General features: G+C 38.4%; 2 protein-coding genes across 3 annotated transcripts in view; one reads left to right on the top strand and one right to left on the bottom strand.

The window, feature by feature from the left end:
- fanci (FA complementation group I) overlaps window positions 1-7,896 on the top strand; it is a 16,753-nt gene extending 8,857 nt beyond the window's left edge. For both annotated transcript variants that reach the window (XM_073813266.1, XM_073813265.1), the window contains 15 exons: window positions 26-205; window positions 372-538; window positions 623-696; window positions 2,078-2,194; window positions 2,269-2,320; window positions 2,451-2,578; window positions 2,832-2,897; window positions 2,978-3,074; window positions 3,168-3,352; window positions 6,106-6,162; window positions 6,833-6,892; window positions 6,964-7,041; window positions 7,128-7,223; window positions 7,333-7,440; window positions 7,518-7,896. In XM_073813266.1, the coding sequence (XP_073669367.1) occupies window positions 26-205; window positions 372-538; window positions 623-696; window positions 2,078-2,194; window positions 2,269-2,320; window positions 2,451-2,578; window positions 2,832-2,897; window positions 2,978-3,074; window positions 3,168-3,352; window positions 6,106-6,162; window positions 6,833-6,892; window positions 6,964-7,041; window positions 7,128-7,223; window positions 7,333-7,440; window positions 7,518-7,580 (1,528 nt within the window). In that variant the 3' untranslated portion in view covers window positions 7,581-7,896. The remainder of the gene's footprint in view (window positions 1-25; window positions 206-371; window positions 539-622; window positions 697-2,077; window positions 2,195-2,268; window positions 2,321-2,450; window positions 2,579-2,831; window positions 2,898-2,977; window positions 3,075-3,167; window positions 3,353-6,105; window positions 6,163-6,832; window positions 6,893-6,963; window positions 7,042-7,127; window positions 7,224-7,332; window positions 7,441-7,517) is intronic.
- On the bottom strand, window positions 7,625-20,135 carry polg (polymerase (DNA directed), gamma). The gene is made up of 22 exons (XM_065297664.2): window positions 19,966-20,135; window positions 19,195-19,787; window positions 18,907-19,102; window positions 18,652-18,819; window positions 18,257-18,403; window positions 18,056-18,135; window positions 17,773-17,955; window positions 15,299-15,514; window positions 14,998-15,222; window positions 14,753-14,870; window positions 14,570-14,644; window positions 13,567-13,668; window positions 13,325-13,485; window positions 13,059-13,112; window positions 12,862-12,979; window positions 12,309-12,444; window positions 11,077-11,323; window positions 10,662-10,784; window positions 10,415-10,586; window positions 9,818-10,026; window positions 8,494-8,654; window positions 7,625-7,764 (listed from the first exon to the last, which is right to left on the bottom strand). The coding sequence occupies exons 2-22, from the start codon at window positions 19,746-19,748 to the stop codon at window positions 7,667-7,669; spliced, it is 3,543 nt and encodes a 1,180-aa protein (XP_065153736.2). The 5' UTR covers window positions 19,749-19,787; window positions 19,966-20,135; the 3' UTR covers window positions 7,625-7,666.

Here is a 20,135-nt window from a genome sequence, read left to right as displayed (position 1 = left end):
TCTGAATGCTTGATTTTTTTTTTAGAGACAGTACTCAGAGTCGTGAGGAGAGTCTGTCGGTGTTGCGCTCCAGTGGAGAGTTCATGCGGTACTGTGTGAGCGTAGCCCTTCAGAAGATCCAACAGCTGGAGGAGACGGGACACACGGACGGGCCCGAGGGTCAGAGCTCCGACAAGACTTTCCGCCACCTTTGTGACATCACCAGGTCTGACCTTTACTGTATGTTTTTACAATAAATACATTAAAAAAAGATTTTTAGATTGGTGATATGCAGAATATCATCAAAGCCCAAAAACGCATTTTTCTCTGCAAAATAGTTCATATAAGACCTTGGTGTGTGAATAAGACTGAAATGCGTTCACTTCTCAAAGCGTGCTGTTGTGGCGCTACACCAACGTGCCATCGACCGTGGAGGATGCTGGAAAAAAGGAAAAAGGCCACAGTGTGTCTCTGCTGTGTCTGGAGGGTCTTCTTCGAGTCTTCACTACCGTTGTACAGCGATACCCAATACAGATGGGCATTTTTTTGTCATCTCTTGGTGAGGGTTTGACACCATAATATTTCTAGCTTTGAAATATATAATTTTATATGAGTATTAGTGAAAAATTTGTTTATCCTAAAGACATTTCAGGGGATGGAGAGGGCGAGGGGACTGATTTGACAGAGCAGACTGCTTTCTACATCCGGCAGTTTCAGGTACCACTTTTAAAGTATTGCTATAAAGAAAATCCTGATAATTTACTCACCCCCATGTCATCCAAGATGTTTATGTCTTTCTTTGTTCAGTCGAAAATAAATTGTTTTTTGAGGAAAACATTCGAGGATTTTTCTCCATAACGTGTCTCTTAAATCAGAAAACCAGACACGTTTAACAAAGTTGCATTCAACAAAAATTCAAGTGTATTTTGTCAGGTGATTATGACGTTTAACCAATATTTGAGATGTGTGAAACACTATTTGACAGAAATGGTTATCAGAAATAATTAGGGACGGGCATAGATTAATCTAGATTAATCTCATACAAAATAAAAGTAATTTTTTGCATAATATATGAGTTTGTGATGTGTGTAAATATTATGTATATTTAAACACACACACATACATATATATACTTTTAAGAAATGTTTTATTTAAATATCGTTTTTTATTTATATATAATTTAGAATATATAAAAATATAAATAAATATATATACACATGTAAATGTTTCTTTAATACTTACATGAATGTGTGTGTATTTATATATACATAAAAATTACACACAGCACAAACTCATATGTTATGCAAAAAATAACTTTTATTTTGTATGAGATTAATCTAGATTAATCTATGCCCAGCTCTAGAAATAATTTATTTAAAAAAAAGACAAAAATGTTTTAACTAAAACTTAACTAAGGCATATTGAGTTTTTTTTTTTTTTTACTAAAACTAGACTAAAATGACAAGACTTTTAGTTGACTAAAACTTGACTAAGATACCTTGAGTTGTCTTTTGACTAAAACTAGACTAAAATGATGAGACTAACAAGGACATTTGGCACAAGACTAAGACTTAATTAAAAAAGGTGACAAAATTAACACTACGTCAATTAAGAGAAACGCTTTCTGCCAATGACGAGTTTTTACGGCAAGCCATATTTCCACTATTATCCATTAGGTGGCTCACTTACCCAACTTATAAAACACTGTAACATCCATGGAATTAAAAACAGTTAAAACTATGTGTATGTTTTGATCATCTTTCTAAATGTAATCTCTAACAAAAGTCCTTTAGAAAAATGCAATTATTTTAGCTTTTTGCTCAAATGTATGTTTTCTTTTTTTTTTTAAACGTACCCATAAATGAGAGGTAATAAAAGAGACCAAATGAAGATAGCATAAAACATTTTTTTTTTATGTAAAGGGTCTGTTTTTCATTTGATATATTGTATGTTTATATATTTAAAGAGGAAAAAATTCTGTAAGGCATTAAACTTTTTGCAGGGAAAGAGTTAAGTTAAAAATAATGGTAATTCCTCTGTTGGTTTTACTGTCCTGAGCTTTTATCTATAAGATAAAGCTATACGTCTTTTTGTACAGCGGGCTCTCATGACTCAGCTCAGCAGCGGAGAGGAGGAGTTTAACACTAAAGAAGCTCAGTTATTGGTCAACATCCTCAGCGTGTTGTCACGGCAACTCAACCCCACCTCTCAACAGGTATTTACACTAAACGGCTTGTAGCACTATTTGTGGCTGCTGTCAATCCTAATGTACTTTTTGTTTTTGAACAGTTTCTCCAAATGATCACCTGGACGGTGAAACTCTGCAAAGAAACCAATTTTGGTAAGTGACCCACAGATAAGAGGAGAATGTTGCTAAATAGATACAAAAGCTTTTTAAATACACTTCATATTCAGCTTTTTTCACAGTTTAATTTTGGTTGTGGATAAGTTATTCTTTGTTTATGTTTTAGAGGACATATCCTTTAGTAAGGGTTTGCTGTCGCTGCTATTCAGCCTGCATGTTCTCTATAAAAGCCCCGTGTCGCTGCTCTGGGAGATGTGCCAGGATATACACAGCCAACTAGGAGATATCGACCAGGTAATAGTTTTTTTTTTTTTTTTAAGGTGAGTATAGCGGTTCAAGCTAAGGGACATTATCCCAGAAGGTTACTGGTTTAATCCCAATATTACCAACAAACTGGTATACTATTAATCAATATAAAGCGTATTTATTTAGTTTTTGGTGGAATCTCAGTTTCAAAAAATGAACCCTTATGACTGATTTTGTGGTCCAGGGTCACAAATGTGTGTATCTGTGCCGTGACTCTCTCTCACTCGCTGTGTCTGTCTAGGATGTAGAAGTTGAGAAACAGTCTCACTTCGCCATTGTCAGCATGAAGACGGCATCATCCACTACAGTAAGAGAACACAAGTCTGTTAGATTTGAACCCTCAGACTTCAGTTGCAGCTTATGACAAGCTCTCTCTCTTCTCTCCAGCTTTTAGTCTTGACTCAGGTTGGAAAGGTATTGGATGAAGTCGACTGGTTGATTGCCAAGAAGAAAGCTCAGATAAGTTCAGACAAAACCATTTCAGGTATTGTGCACATTCATTGGTTTTGAAACCTGCCATATTAAGGTATAAGATAAATAACACATCTGAGAACTTCCTGCATGTGGCATGTATTAGGAAATACCCAGCAGCCACCGGGCCAGCAGGACTCAATAGAGAAAGCAGTAACCATTCAGTTGGGGACGCTGTTGACGGCTCTGCACGAGTTGGTTCAAACCGCCCTGCTTCCAGGACCATGCACAGACACACTGATGCGAGAACTCAGCCGGACATATTGTATCCTGACTACCCTTACCAAATATGCAAGTCCTCTCCGGATTTAATACAATACGAAATTATTAAAGATGGCAGGGTTCCCACTCTAAGTTGAGTGTAAAATTTCCAGACTTTCACTGACTAAAATAAATCTACTCAATGACCCATTTCTGGGATGCCATGAGTCTGGATAATGTAGTGTACACTAGTGATGGTCGTTTTCGAAGCACTGCTTCATGAGGCTTTGAAACATTTACGAATCTTTTGTTTCGAATCAGTGGTTCGGAGCATGTATCAAACTGGCCCAAGTCATGTTATTTTAGCAAACGAGGCTTCATTACGTCAAAACTTTTTGAAAATCCGATGGTTCACCACTGGGGGAGTTGTTTACAAATGACCATTGTCTATTATGTTTAGGTGAACTCGGGTCAGTTTTATAATGCAAGTTCATAAAACATTTATCCTTCTGACTATTAACACTGCCATTTTCTCTACTTTTTGTTTATAGACAGATTTAATGACAAAAATTTACATAATTAAAAGGGTAGTTCGTTTTAATGATTTGTTTGCCCTAAATACAACTAAAAACACATAATAAACTTTTAACTATGTGTTAATTAAGTTAAATAATTTTTTAACATATTTTAATAAAAGTCTTGCTATTATTTTGTAAAAAAAAAAAAGGTGTAAAATGTTTGGACATATCTGCTTTTACACTATTTTGACCAGCAGGGGTCGCCAGCGTTTGTGGTGTTTCGAACTGCTTTGAAAAACTGAATCAATTTTCAAAGCATTTGGTTCAATTGATTCGAAGCTTCGAAAAGCTTCATTTCTCCCATAACTAGTGTACACTGTGAGTTTATAAAATGTAGCTTAAATGCATGAAAAGAATAGACAGTGCCAATATACAGCTGTTAAAGGGACGTTCCACTTTTTTTGAAAATATGCTCATTATCCAGCTCCCCTAGAGTTAAAGGGACACTTCACCCATTTGCATTAAGCTTTGTATAGTTAGAACCCCAGTCATGTGTTTGAATGGTCATGCATAATTTTCTCAGTTGCTGCTGAGACAGGAGAAATACAGATTTCAGTGTTGCACTTCCTTCTTTCAATGATGTAAAAATCATCATTTTGCATCATTGAAAGAAGGAAGTCCAATATCGTTGTTGAGGGAGTGAGACTGCAAACACCCCTTTTCTCGGTCAAATAGGCACCAAATTCTAAATGTATGTTACATTTCGACTACAAATATGACACACTTTCAATAAAGATTAATGTTTCTACGGGTGAAATTCTCCTTTAAACATTTGATTCTTACGGTTTTGGAATCCATTCAGTTGATCTCAGGGTCTGACAGTACCAATTTTAGCATAGCTTAGCATAATCCATTGAAACATATTAGACCACTAGCATTGGCTAAAAATAACCAAAGAGTTTTGATATTATTCCTATTTAAAACTTTTACTCTTCTGTAGTTATGTACTAAGACCGACGGAAAATTAAAAGTTGCGGTTTTCTAGGCAGATATGTCTAGGAACTATACTCTTAAACTGGAGTAATAATGAAGGACTTTGCTGATGTAACATGGCCGATGCAGGCGTAGTGATATTACGCACTGCCTGAAAATAGTCCCCTGCTATTGATCCCCTGCTCCGCCCTCCTATGTGCTTCCGCTTAATTTTAATTTCGCTTACGTCTGGGACTGCTGTGTAGTTTCGTTTTCTCCTGCAAAAATCTGCAGGTCCAATCAGCGAACGGAGGGCTGTGGCTAAGAACGATGACGTTGAGGTCGTGCGTCAGTTTGAGTTGTAGTTCAGTAATGGCAGCGGAGAAAGACGTGAGAAAAGCTATTCGGTCCGTTGTTGCAAAGCTGCCGAATATACAGAAGTTAAAGCCGGAGCAAGAACAATGTTTGCTAAGTTTTGTTGGTCTGATCATTCGTACTTGTTGTTTCTGGCCGGTGTCGGCGCATGATATACGTCACAACCACACGTTAGCGATCGCCTATGGCAGATCCTGAGTGACTATGGGCAGATCCAATAGTTTTAAACTTCAACAGAGGACCCTCCTTAACGGAAGTAACGCTTTGCAATGGAGCGTTGCCAGACTCTCTGTACAAATGAAATGAATTTACGAGTCTGGTTGGACCAGGCTAATTGAAAGTAACCAAGGCGACTATTTTCGGCAGTGCATAATATCACTACGCCTGCTGCGGCCATGTTACAGCAGCAAAGTCCTTGATTATTATGCCAGTTTGAGAGTATAGCTCCTAGACAAATCTCCCTAAAGAAATTAAAAACTTTACATTTTCCGTCCGTCTTAGTACACAATGTAACTACAGAAGAGTCAAGATTTTAATAGGAAAAATATCGAAACGATGCTAATGGTCTAATCAGATTCAATGGATTGTGCTAAGCTATGCTAAAAGTGCTAGCGTCAAACCCGGAGATCAGCTGAATGGATTCCAAAACGGTAAGAATCAAAATGTTCATATTTAAAAAAAGGTGGAATGTCCCTGAAAAATTGTAGTCAGCGGAGGCTTGGACATGGAATTTTTTTTTTACGTCATAAGTGGATTACATTTTGATAAATGGAAACCAAAATAAAAGCAACAAACAAAATCCCTCATATTCCACGATTTTGACAAAAAAAATCTAAAATTCCCTGACTTTAAATGTCTGTAAAAGACTTCCATGATATTCCAGAAATTCCATGACCCGTGTGAACCCTGTTTAGGGTTCTTCAAACAACATACTGCTTGAACAGGTTTCCTCTAAAACCTTTATCTTCACTTTTGCAGTATATTCAGCTATGTGCAACCCAGCCTGGCCAGCTCCCTGCACGCCTGGAGAAATTGGTAAGTATTTTTACAGATGTCTAAAGGAAAGCTTATGTTTTATGTTTGGTATCAGCCAGAGTGGATTTCACACTTTTAAAGGGCACATATTATGCAAAATTCAGTTTTACAAGGTGTTTGGACATAAATGATAAAACACGATGAAAAAAATCTAACAGCTCCTCCTTTTTTAATCCCCATTAAACCAAATCAGCCTTTATAGGACATGCTGTTGTGATTCTCATGTTAATGTGATGTCACACTAATAAAGACTCTCCCACAGCCTGACTGATTGGTTAACAAACACAAGCTTTTCTAAATGTGTTTGTTTACACATTGTAGAGCTAATGCAGCTAAAGAGACTATTGCCTCAGACTGTATTTACAGAAATCACATTTATTTTTAACCGAAAGCAGTAGCTTATTTGCATTTAAAGGTACACATGAAAACTTTTTTTTGGGGGGGACATGTGGGGTATTTTGAGCTGAAATGTGAGACTTCTATTACATATTGTAAAAATGGACATTAATAGATGCCCTTTAAATTTAAAAGTAATAGTCAAGTCAAAAGGCATAAATATGTTATGTGCACATCTATAGGTCTTCATCCATATTAAACCTCATAATACTAACTGCATTATGCACATTTCTTTTCATTCCTAATTCATCTTTTAAACATCTCGTATGTTCAGGTGAAGCTGTCAGGATCTCATCTCACTCCTCAGTGTTACTGCTTTATCACATATGTACAGGTGCGTATGATCTGCTTATTTAAACCTTTACCTCTGTGTCAAGCGCATTATTTAACGTTCCTCGTGTATAGAGCGGAGAGCTGACAGCAGGAGGATCCGAGAAGACCAAGAAGAAGAAAAAAGAAGACGAGGCAGTAGCGGCTGCTTCAGTAAGAACTAGTGTACTGTACTCTGTGTGTTGATAATGTAAAACCATCAAGTTGAATAACAAAACATAATTTTTTTTATTCTCAAGGCTAAAGTTCTTCGTGAAACTAAAGCCATACCAAACCTCATTTTCAACATTGAACAGTATGAGAAATTTCTCATCCTTCTCTCCAAGAAGTCAAAGGTAATTGCTTTTTAAATTATTATTAATCCTAGGCTATATGCACAGCATATACATATTTGTAAGATAAAGGCACTTCTGTGAATATCAATGCCTATGTCGCCCTCTACAGGTCAATCTGATGCAGTACATGAAGCTCAGCACCTCCAGAGATTTCAGAATTAATACCGCCACCCTGGAAGCTGCACTGCAGGAACAAGAGCAGGATCAAAGCCAGCAGGTGTGTGTTTGGTTAAATGCATTATCGATCAGTGCGTTTGGCTTTTGCTCTCAGTGATGCTCTTTTTTTAATTTCAGACTGAAAGTTCACAGGCTTCAGAGGGAACGCAGGCACCCAAGAAGAAGAGGAGGAAGCAGTGAGATAAGACGACATCCCTAAAAGACATTCCTTTGCACTTTCACACAGTTTTTTCCGGATAGTTTGAGATGTCTGTTCATCCGTCGTTTTATCTTACAGATGTGTTGGTTTTTATTTTTCGTCGTTTTTCTTTGGCCAAAGATCCTTTGGTGATCTCTAGAATCTGGTAGATATCCAAGGCCTCACCTGTTTGTATAAAAACATACATGTTATGTTCGAGTTAGCAAAACATATGATAACATTTGGTATGATGTGCCCAAATATCATTTCATTAATACATTTTATCGCTGCTATAATCTTAATAAACAAATTGCTATATCTGGTCTGGTGAGTTTCTTGACCTGTTTTTTTTTTTTTTAATAGATATTGAACATTACATACAACATTTACATTTTTAACAAGACATCCAAAAAGATTACATATTTAGGAAATTGGATTTAGATTACACAAAGAAATTTAAATAAAATAAATAAAAAATTAAATAAATAAAAGGAGACCGTATATACCAGTTTTATTTTCAATTAGCTTCAATTCGTTGGCGTATAAAAAATGCATCTCTGCATTTTTTGTGAAAAACGTTGGAGAGACTTAATGTATAAATGAAAATCAATCATTTAAACCTTCAAACAAGGTTTAGAAATAATAAAATAAAATTGACAAATGGATTTTTGATTCAAAATATAAGACAACATCTTTGGATGTTAATTAACAATTATAAACAGACTTCTGTTGAAAATGTATAGATAAATCTTCCCAGATGTTTTGGGAATGATAACATTCAGAAAAAAGATGTTAGGTTCTTTCTGGCTGATCCGAATAAAAGCATTTTTGCATACATTTTTTAAGTTGTCTATGTAATCATGCTTTTATTGAAACCAGTGTTTCATTTCTTGTAAAAAAGCCTTTTAGTCTCACCTTGTGGTAGTCCGTATCTTTTCTCCACTCCTGTGGGGTTCGATGGGGTCACGCAATCCATGGTGACCTCCTTTCGTAAGCACTTATCGATATCCACGGTACTAAAGAAAGCCACTGATTGGGGCAGATCCTTCATTCCCACTTTATAAGCAAACATACACCTGAAGACATTCAGAGCAATGGGTTTAGGTCTTGAATTCACACAAAAAAACATGATGTGTAAAGCTAGGGCCACACCAAAAGATTTTCAAAATGTGAGAGACCACAAACATGATTTGCCAGTTTTGTTCTTATAGTGTGTGGAGTGCCACTTTGTGGTCATGAGAGCACACCATCAGATTCCCTTCACAAACAACGCAAGTCTGACAGAGAACAAAGGAAATCTCCTGATGTCTCTCATGGTCAAACGTGACTTCACAGTAAGTAAACACGACGGACGACAGGCATAAAGAAATGTCATTAATACTGTGGACTATATTTTACATTTCTGATGTCCATCTCACTTTGGACTGTGGTTGTTATGGTGTTTCATCAGCTCGCTTTCTGATTGGATACTGTTTTGTTTAACATGACAATCTACAGCGTGCGTGCACATTTGTCCTTGAGGTTCCCCCCACACAACAGAATTTCAGATCTTAAACATTCAACATATTGAATATTAACTATTTGCCATCGGAGCACCTCTGACGTCCAAAGAAATGTACCTGGCTCGAAAATGACCAGAATCATTTTTTATCCTATCCTGACATGCGTATTTTGTTTTTAAAGAATTACCCAAGACATACTTGAGAAAATTTTAGTTCTACCCGAACCAGTGGGACCTTTTTTAACCCGAATGTAGATGGCACCAACTTGTGTGCAGTCTGCATCCCGCACACAACAGTCAGACAAAAAGAAACCCTGTGGGCCCGGCGACCAATTTGTCCCGCTGCTCCATTTATTTTCCTTTGTTATCGTACAAATGTGCATTCATAAACAGAGTTTGGGTCTTCTTGGGTCCATTCGGCAAAAACACGTTCATTATAAATTACACCAGACCCGATGCCGCTATTACTATACCAGACCCGTGTCCGAGGCACACATGAAACTTTTAGACCCAAACTCGCTCCGGTTGGACCTCGGGTTTTCGGATCTAAGTTAGTGGACCTTTAAAGACCTCTACTTCCGAACAGATTCAGATGCTCTTAACACACCACACCACAGGAAAATCTCGAAGACGATTGGGACTTTAGGATTGTCATAAGGGCGAAAAATTTGCCCAAATTCAGCCTGATGGTCTTTTGGTGTGTACCTGGCTCAAGGATTACCGAAAGTGGATTTTTACCTGGTCAGCAGGTTTGTTATTTGTAGTGCCAGTGCAGCTCTGTAGCGATCCTCACTGCGCACCAGGTAACGCACCTCATCGTGTATGCTGATGCAGAAGCGCCCGTCAATGTTGTGTTCCTCGAATAGCCACCGCATGGCCACCAGCATGAGATGAAGGTAGTCAACGGCTGAACTCTGCACCACCCAGTTCACCCTGCTGGTTATGAACTAAAACATAATAAAGGTAATGCAAATGATACAGAAACATATATTTATAGAAACAAGCATTGTATTATTTATGATAATGTAGGTACCCTCATTACATTTTTAATCTTTGTTTGCTCTGCTTTAATGTATTGTCCAAGACATTTTAAAATAAGGGTTTCTGTTCCTGCTCCTAAAAAGGGTAATGTCTAGCAAATTTTGAACCAAAAATCTGAACCCTCTCATCAAGGATTCATTGTTATTATAGCCAGGTATGTTTGTTTTGTGCTGGAACTAAGATCTACAGGACACTGGACCTTTAATACAGGAGCTGACTAACCTTAAGCATGAAATATCAAAACTTTTGGGCAAATAAAGTGTGAAAATGTCCTCGAAAAACATTCTTCCTTACCTCATCTTTAACAGCAGAAGGTTCCAAAGCTCTGGAGATCTTGCAGCCCAGTACTGGAGTTGCTGGTTCATCAGAATGGGCGATATTTTCTAATTTATTAAACATCTCTGACTCCGTGCCCCCGCCCCACGCGCGCTTCCCTACGATATCCCATTTCCTCTTCCTGCGGGTACTGCAGGTAAAAACAGTAATGCATTAACATCTGTCACAGGAACACAAACCAGCAAAGAAAAGGACATCAGCTGACCTTTGAGCTGCAAGTTTTGAGATCCTGCGTAGCTCCTGCAGCGAGATGGCACCATCTTCATCACTTTCCACGTCTATGTTCAACTCGTTCACCAACCACTCACCTTCCTCAGACAGGTAATACCTACAAACAATCAATGGTTATGATCTGTTAATCCGATGACCAGCAAAATGTGGTCCACGCAAACGGTCACACTACACTTCATTCCATTGCCATTCTTAAGTGTATATCAGACCAGACTTTTGTTAGCGTACTAAAGATCAAGTAAGAGTTCACGTGGAGAGAACTGGTGACCTTTCTTTCTACTGAATAGCAAAGATGGACGAAGCACTCCACGCAGGTATTTGCAGTAATATAATTTTTAAATAAGTGTACTGTAACCGCCCCTTTAGAAATAAACATCTTAACGGTTTACCTGCGCAGTCCTTTAGTAAGGGCATACATCTGTCGAGCTTTGCTGCCTGCTTCCTGTTGGCTCAAGCGATGGTTGAACTGCATGAGCAGTCGCTCGGCAAACGGCTGTCCGGCCCCATAAATCCTGCCGTAGTTGAAGACCTTGGCGTGCTCGCGGCTGATACCGACAGCATCCGCGGTGCGGCTGTGCAGGTCCGTGCCGTCACTCTTCTTTCCCTGGAGTGTCATCCATCCGAATGCAGTGCAGCCTTAAAAAAAGATGGTGAAAGTGAGTGTAATAATGTTAGAGTAGTTCACTTCGTCCTGCGCAGACATCGATATTTCCAACGGTGGATAAAAATTGCCTACTGTAATTAAACATTGAGCTACGATTTAAAGGACTAGTCAATTTTCTTTAAAAAATCCAGATAATTTACTCACCACCATGTCATCCAAAATGTTGATGTATTTCTTTGTTCAGTCGAGAAGAAATTTTAGTAATTTTAATGGACCCCAACACTTAACACCTAACTCAACACTTAACAGTTTTTTTCAGCTGAGTTTCAAAGGACTCTAAATGATCCCAAACGAGGCATAAGGGTCTTATCTAGCGAAACGATTGTCATTTTTGACAAGAAAAAAAAGCAACCTAACGTAAATGCGTAGTGAGGTAGAGAGGTCACGTGTAACATATGAAACGCACATTTGCAAACCATTTTAAACAATAAACTGATACAAAGACATTAATTAGTATCATTCCACATACAACAACGTCGGAACGGTCCTCTTTCTCAACACTTGTAAACACTGGGGCAGAGTTTTGCGTTCATCCTCTGTGACCTCTTGACGTTTTGTGTGAGGTTGTGCTGGCGCTTTTCAGGACCGGAGATAGAAGAGAAGTTGTGGTTTAAAAGTGCATATTTTTTATTTTTCTTGTCAAAAATGACAATCGTTTCGCTAGATAAGACCCTTATGCCTTGTTTGGGATCGTTTATAGTCTTTTGAAACTGTTAAGTGTTGAGTTAAGTGTTGGGTTCTATTAAAGTCCATTAAAATGAGAAAAAATCCTGGAATGTTTTCCTCAAAAAACATAATTTCTTCTCGACTGAACAAAGAAAGACATCAACATTTTGGATGACATGGTGGTGAGTAAATTATCTGGATTTTTTTTAAGAAAATTGACTAATCCTTTAAGAATAAGCTATTCAGATAGCAAATTCTGACTTTGTCATTGACTTTCATTAGTATTAATACCATGCATCCCAGCAAAGTGAGCTTCGCCCAGCAAGGCAGCGATCCACAACTCTTGAGAGTCCACATCTGCTCCTACCAGATGATAACCAGGTGGCACCTGTACCAAGGCCTTTAGTTCACTGCCCACGCGATCTTTCTGTACACATAGATATTAAACACCAAGACAGATGAGATAAATATGCAATAGTAACAAACTGCACTAAAAAAAATCTATCACCAAATTCACTGCATTATATGAAAAGATGAATCTTAAACAGTTGTGATCAAGAATGATATTAAGAGAATATCATAGCATTTCAGAGTCTCTTTAAACAAACATTTACGAAAACCTCAATTTTTTCCAATATATAGGTGTGAATGTAGGGAATGAAGTTGTTCACTCAGGTTTCGAACACCACTACAAAATGGCCGACACCCAATATGGTGCACTATATAGTGGAGGGAGCGGTGTTTGTAGACACAGCTAAGGTGTTTGTAGATTAAAAAGTCTCATTCTAAAGTAATAAAAACAATATAGTCCATTATGAACTGATAAAAATTGTGGATATCATACCCGAGCATTGCTGGCAGTCAGCCACGTCGGCTCTACGGCTCTGCGTGTGACCGTTCCAGCCGTGATGACCTGAGGTAAAATAGCTCCATATTGTGCTTCCACATCGTAATCATCATGTCTGAAGGCAGTGAAAAGTTAGGGTCAAATGGATATGGTGATTAAAAACATAAAAGTTGTAATAGATACTACCAACATACGTGCTGACAGTGCGTGGCAGCTCTCTTCGCCTGAGCCATACAACCATTTGGGAGCTGCACAGACAAAATAAAATTTTGATCAATTATTTGTTCTGATTCTATAATCATTTCATCATTATAAGGAATGGATCACTTTTTATATATTAATATGTTTTTTGCAAACCCATATAACAAAATATGTTGGAGACGGAAAGTGGGGTGAGCTACCCTTTAAGACTGCTGAAACAATTGCACATAAGGACAGTTAACTTGAAGAAAACTTAAACCTGATGCGTTTCTGAGCATTCCTCCAGAACGAGATCATCTTGTTGATCTCCAGGGCCCGTGTGCCAATCGAGCCCCCCCGCCTCGCCTGAAGCGTACCGTCCTCCATCTTGGACAGGAAGTCTTTAGAGAACGGGCTTCCCACGTTGTTCTCATTGCCGTCCTGTGAAATTATAGACATTTTTGATAAAAGACTAAAATGAATGTTTTGTGTGATGGTAAGGTGTTGAGAATTTTTAAGCACCTTATGAGGCAGTTTAAAAAACCAACAGCCGGGGATGTTGACATCACTGTATGGTCCATTTCCATTATGATAAGGGCACTCGCTATTTCCATTTTGAACAATCTAAGGAGAAAAAAATACTGTTATTTAGAAATGCATCGAAAAAAAACCTCAATTTTTATTCTTTTAAATAATTTTTATATGTAAAACGATACAATTAAAAGTTAAATATTGAAATAGGTACACTAATATTAATTTGAGTTTTTGATGAATAAAGCAGATTTAATGTTGCTTATTTTATTTACATAACAATCCAGCTATTTTAATATTTAATTACCCACATGTAAAAAACTGTATTATTATTATTATTATTATTGTATGTGAATTAATAAACTTAAGTGTAAATACTGTGGTGTACAAGAACTCTTTCCCCGCTTATTAAGAGAAAACATTTTGCTGCCATTAATGACGCTTTCCTAAGTTTTTACAGTAATCTGTAATTCCACTATTACAATTTACCCAATTTATAAAAACTGAAGCAAAAAATGATTTTATTAATTTTTTTAAACTCCATGTATGTTTTTATCTTCATTCGGAGCTTTTTACTAAAATTTTTTTGGTATTTTTTAAAGAAACCTATCCATATTCAAGAGGTTATAAAAAGAGAACAAATGAAGATAGGATGAAACGTTTTCTTCTAGTGTTATTTGCTTGTTTGAAAGCAGAGGCTCTGTCCTTTCATTTGATATATTTGTATGTTTATATATTTATAGAAAATTTCCCTGAAAGGCATTTTGTGAAAATCACAAAAAATGCTGGCGGGCAACTTTTTAAAAAAAGGTTGGCAGGGAATGAGTTAATATCTACTATAGTACACTGTAGTAAATTGTACTGCAAACTGAGAAACTCTTATAAATCCTGTAGTGTTAAGTTAAAATGATAATTTTACAAGAAACAATACTGCAGTTTACTACAGTAAATAGCCAAGTATGCTATAGTATTTATTTATGTAGGTTGTCCTTACCTTTAAACTCTTGGTTGGGGATGCTGTCCTCTGCACTTCATCATCTGATACCTCCAAACGGCTCATTTCTTCAACCTATACACACACATAAGGAAATCCTTTCTCAAATCTAACATAAAAAGCCCATATTCACAGAAAATGTACTGGATATCACCCCTATCCTCAACCTGAATAGGTACTTACCTTCTGCCATACGGCGCTATCCTTCAACATGATGTCATCAGAATACCAGCTGTCCTGACTCTGTGTCTGTTCCTTTCCTTTACTCTCACAGTATTCTTTATAGACTTTCTCAATTGATCTATGAAACATCACAACCACACACATGTAATCTGAACATTATATCTAAAGCAGCTAACAAGAAATATGCCTAAACATAATCATTATTTTTATAATGAGCATCTCATTCAGTTTATCTTTTATTTTACCTATAGGGACATACAGGCCCCTCACTGTCTTCTAAAATTTCCAGGTTATCTTTGCGCCCCGGTACAAGGTAACCCCAGCCGTGCTTGCTGGAGTAATGTAGTGGATAGCCGTCCCAGGTGAGACCCATGAGTTTGGGTGTGACCCTCATCTGTACACTGATCAGACTGGCTACAGGACTCCAATCGTTCTCTTCAGACATCTTCACAGACAGCTTACGGTACCATCTGTCAAAAACAACAAATATATGAACATTAATGCAAAACAAAGTGTTTAGTTTTTAATCTAGGGGGTGATTCTTACCCAGGGCGGGCAGGTAACTGCTGTCTCCTACTGACGGTCTCATTTACTTTCTCGACTAATCCTCTAGCATTCGCCTCCTCTTCTGAAGGTGGACCGGGGTCTTTTGCTGGTGCTGCTGTCGTTTCTGCCTCCTTTTTGGCTTTTTTCTTACTTGCAGGGATTTTCTTCTGCTTAACTTTCCAATCCAAATCCCATAGCCAGGGATCGTCTTTGTATCTGAACAGCAAATCAATAAATACCAAACATTTTATTAATCCTGAGTAAGATCATATCATAGATTGAAATCAATGACTGAAATCAAACTTTGATGCTCCTAATCTCATTATTAGGTCTTGAGGCTTTAGCTTGGATTTCACAGACAGGGTCACATTTGGAGCGGAGGTCTTTCACGGGTCCACTTAGATTCGAAAACTTGAGGGCCGACCCGAGCGGGTTCGATTTTAAGGCAGCATTTACACTGCCTGTTTGAAGTGACTCAATTTCGATTTTTTCCCCTCAAATGGCACAGACCGGATATGACCGACTGATATTTAAGCAGGAAAAAAAGGGGAAAGATTCTGATATTCTCAGACCGGTTTCAGGCCTCATTCATATTTGGAAATAAACCGGATAGATGAATTCGTGTCCGCAATGTGAGCAGAAAAATCGGATATTCCCATTATCAAGATGTGTTGAGCGTCATTGAAACTGCAACGCTGGCAAATGACATCAACTCAAGTGGACACCACCCGCAATCACATGACTCTTCTTAGCAGCACAATGGAGAATGAAGGCATCGCTTAGTGAAGCAATGTTGAAGTTTTATGTCTTGTTACAAAAATAAAGCTCTGTAATCTTGTATAATCATTTTGTCCATTGTGTATCGCGACATTTTACTTCCTCTGTGGTTTAGGCTGTTCCAGGTCAGTAATTACCTTAAATTGTTTTGCCAAGTGTTGAGTGTAAAAACTAATATCGGATACCAGACGCTTTTAAAATATGATGTAAGCGGGATGTCAAAAACAAAACAAAATTGGATACAGGCAACAAATCAATATTGGGCATCAAGATCTACAGTGTAAATCCAGCTTAAAAGTTTCACGTGTACCTCGGACACGGGTCTGGTGTAATATTAGGAGAATTGGGTCTCGGGTAATTTAAAGTGAATGAGATGACCCAAACTTTCTCGTGTGTGTGCATCAAATCCTTTCTGACCCCTCCTCTGTTTGCCAAGAGTGCTTGCGATATCAAGTGGCTGGCGGTAGGTTAATTTTATTGATCCAGACCTGTCAATCAATTTTGAATGCACATTTTAGCGGTTACTAGGGCTGTCACTTTTTATTCGATATTCGAATATGCATTCGAACATGACGTGAAATATCTGTATTCGAACTATAAATAAACCATCCGGTTCTTAAAATGCCATGTGTGGCGCATTTTTTACAGTAACACCTCGTAATAGGAAGGAGGCTGAGAGTGAGACCGACGACAGCAACTGTGCGCACGAGAGGGAATCAAATGGGACCAAAATGAACCTCATGTGCATGTCAAGATAGAATTATAGTTTGTATATTAAATGACATATTGTTTATAGTGTTAAATATTTCGCAGAATAAAAATACGTGTTAATACGTTCGCATTATGAAATTAGCATGTATGAAGATAATTTCATAATTTTTACAATGCAATGTAAACTTTATATTAAACAACAACAACATTTGTCTTGTAAACGGATTTGAAATGATGATGTGTTGACTTTCGCGCATCACAAAGACGACAGAGTCAAGTGAGATCTGCTTAACTAATCTATAAGTTTAATTTCATCTCAAGTATCAAAGGGTTTGTGCTCTCTATCATTAAAAACGGTCAAGCAAACAACACGCGCAGAGATAATGCACTTGTCAATGACGGCTCACAAACGCGCGGGTTATAGGCTGTATGTGTGCTTGTTGTCAATGAGATTACTTCTTACAAACACGCTCAAGCGCGGGATATGTGTGCTGGTCAATGACGGACATTAAATCCGTCGAATTCCGCTGAGTTTTCTGCCGAAATCTGCGGGCGCGAATTCCGTTTGGGTCTGCCTATATACTCCTGCTGCTATTTAAGTTGTCACGTTATTGTTTGTAACTGTTCTGAATCGTTTTTTTCTATATATATAAGTTTGTTATTCATAAGTTGATAACCTGCTGTTTCAAACATTAAGTAAAAAAGTAATCCAGACAACCCTGTTTATGACTGTCACTGTTAATAATTTTGTGATTGAATCTCCATTACGGTGGGGTTTTTTTTTTGCGCATGGGGGAGGGGGATTGCTAGATATTCGAATATATTCGGATACATTGCATGATATTCGAAATCCGTTCGAATTTGATTTTCATCAAAAGTGACAGCCCTAGCGGTTACCTTGGTGTTGTCGTCAACAACAAATAAAAAAATAAAGGTTGACTTCTAATTTGGACTCAAATGTGCACTGATTACTATTTCTCACTTACCGATCGTCCTCCAATAACTGGCAGGCATCGTCAGCCAAATTCATCAATGACTTCTTCATCTCCCTCTGCAGCACTTCATATGTCTCCTGAGCATCTTCCAAGTACCGCCCCCAGTTCTGATTGACAGGAAGGTAGCACATGCCCATTTCTAGCATACCTGCCAGTGTCACTGGATGAGGACACCTAGAGATATGCAAATTGATATAAGTAACAGATCCTTGAATGATAAAATGTAAAATCTATGCAGAATTGTAGGTGGGGTTATGTAAATGAAGGTTCATACCGCTCTAAAAACAAAGGCAGCTGCTGATTGAAGACCTCATGGGTGGCTAGAACATCAAAAGCACAATACTGCATCAGCTCCTAAAGCAACAACAGAAACAAAAATGTGCACGACATAATGCTCTACTAAGTTAGCTACAGGAACATACAAATACAAGCTTCATACATCAAATACAACCTTCACCGGAAAGTTTCTGCTTACCTGAAAGTTGGTCCTCACATCAGACATGCTGCCCTTCACGAAAATATCTCGAGCTTCTTTCTTCAACGGCTCTCCCCCGACGTAGAGAGCATGGACATCAACAAGGTTATTAATGCTGCTGATATCAACCCATTCCCATGATCCAATCTGCAACATTACAAGACACATATATTCACCAATGTAACACATAATGAAGAAGGCTGCATAACAATTAATAGCGACTAATCATTTGCAGAATAAAAGTTTTTGTTTACATCATACATGTTTATAATAATTATGAATATGTAAATACACATGCATGCCTATAATCGAGCAGCCAAAGTTAAAATTCCCAGAGACACTTATAAGTGAACCAAACCGTGCTATCAAAACATTGCTGATGGGTTTGCACAAACCTTCGGACCCTCTGGACGCCGCCCGAGTCGCTTCATGTGCTCCTTAACTTCCTGCAGGCCTTTCCTCTTGCCGTACTTGCTAGCCATCCAGAGAGAGCGCTGAAATCCTGTCAATCCTGAGATAGCCATGTGGAGACTCATAGTGTCCAGAAATCGCAACTTGGAGCCCTGCAGGTCGACACACATGAGCACACGTACGTTGTGTAAGGTATGTATTATGCAGAATCATAATAAACAATTAAATGAGTAACATACCTTTAGCAAGTACTGCTCTTTAATGTGCGCCCGATCAAAGCTCACATTGTGTCCAACCACAAGCCTCTCCTGCCACTCGCCGCCCGGTGGTCTGATGGAGTTTGCAGGCGTTTCCAAAGGAATAAGATCGGCCAGCGTGAGCTGATTGGACCAGGTGTTCCTGTCCTCTATCAACCTCTTACTGCACCACGAGTACCTGAAGAAACCAACACACACACACAAGCTATAATTTCTGCAATAATGTTGATTCAAGAACATGTCCTGCTTGTTGAATTCCCATCCACCCACCAGGCATTTGGAGAAACCGCCACAGCCAGCGTGGGAAAATGTCCCTCCTCCATACAGACTTCCACATCAAACACAAGCGCATTCTCACATGGGAAATCCACCCTGTTGCGTTCTCCATCCTCTCCATATCTCATCCAGCCCACTTCCCAAGCCCATTCCTTGGGCATGTCTGGCAGCCGTGCGCCCTGAAGCTGACTGGCTGCATCCAGGTAAGGAAGGCTCTGCTTTTGGGCAAGGGTGCGAAAGTGTCCGTCAATGTCATCACCGTACATGTGGGGTAATTTGAGTTCTACATCAGGTAACAGATCTGCATCTTTCCCCCAGAGTTTGTGTTGCTCCAGATGTTTGATGCTGCGCTCGATGTCGTCTTCTGTGTATTCCTGCTTCTGGCCTCGAAAGATTTGCTCCTGCAGGTTCCTGGAGAGCATCTGGATGTTGAGCGGGTTCAGACGAGTCTGATCTGAGCCCTGATGAGTTTTGGGTCTCACTGAGGTGGAAGAGCACCTCACCCCGAAGGTGTGCCATCGGTAACGTGATATCAGACGATGCATCATCCCAGAGTCTTGGAAAATCTCTCACATTATTAGATGATCCTGGTAAGTGGAAATCATAAATACGTACGTATATCATTTTTACTGCAGACAAATAAAACAACACAACGAATGACAAAAATATCCACTGGTTCTTTTGATAAAGCGATTTGGTTATATCTTTGGATGCAAACATAATATCAAATTCCATATGCTGGTTTGAAAAGAAGAACATAAATACCTGTTTAACCACCGCTGGATAAAAAGACCTCTAAAGAGCTACACATGATACCTTATATGCAAGTTACCTTTATGGATAAAAGTGTGAAAAAGAATGGAACCTGTCATCCAAAACAATCATAAGATACATCGCACATGGATGTCCTTTCGATGGAAACCGAACGCGCTTCT

The sequence above is a fragment of the Paramisgurnus dabryanus genome, chromosome 23, assembly GCF_030506205.2.
Source record: "Paramisgurnus dabryanus chromosome 23, PD_genome_1.1, whole genome shotgun sequence".
Classification (NCBI taxonomy): domain Eukaryota; kingdom Metazoa; phylum Chordata; class Actinopteri; order Cypriniformes; family Cobitidae; genus Paramisgurnus; species Paramisgurnus dabryanus.
Note: the sequence above shows the minus strand (reverse complement) of the source record. Positions and strands in the feature narration are given on the sequence as shown.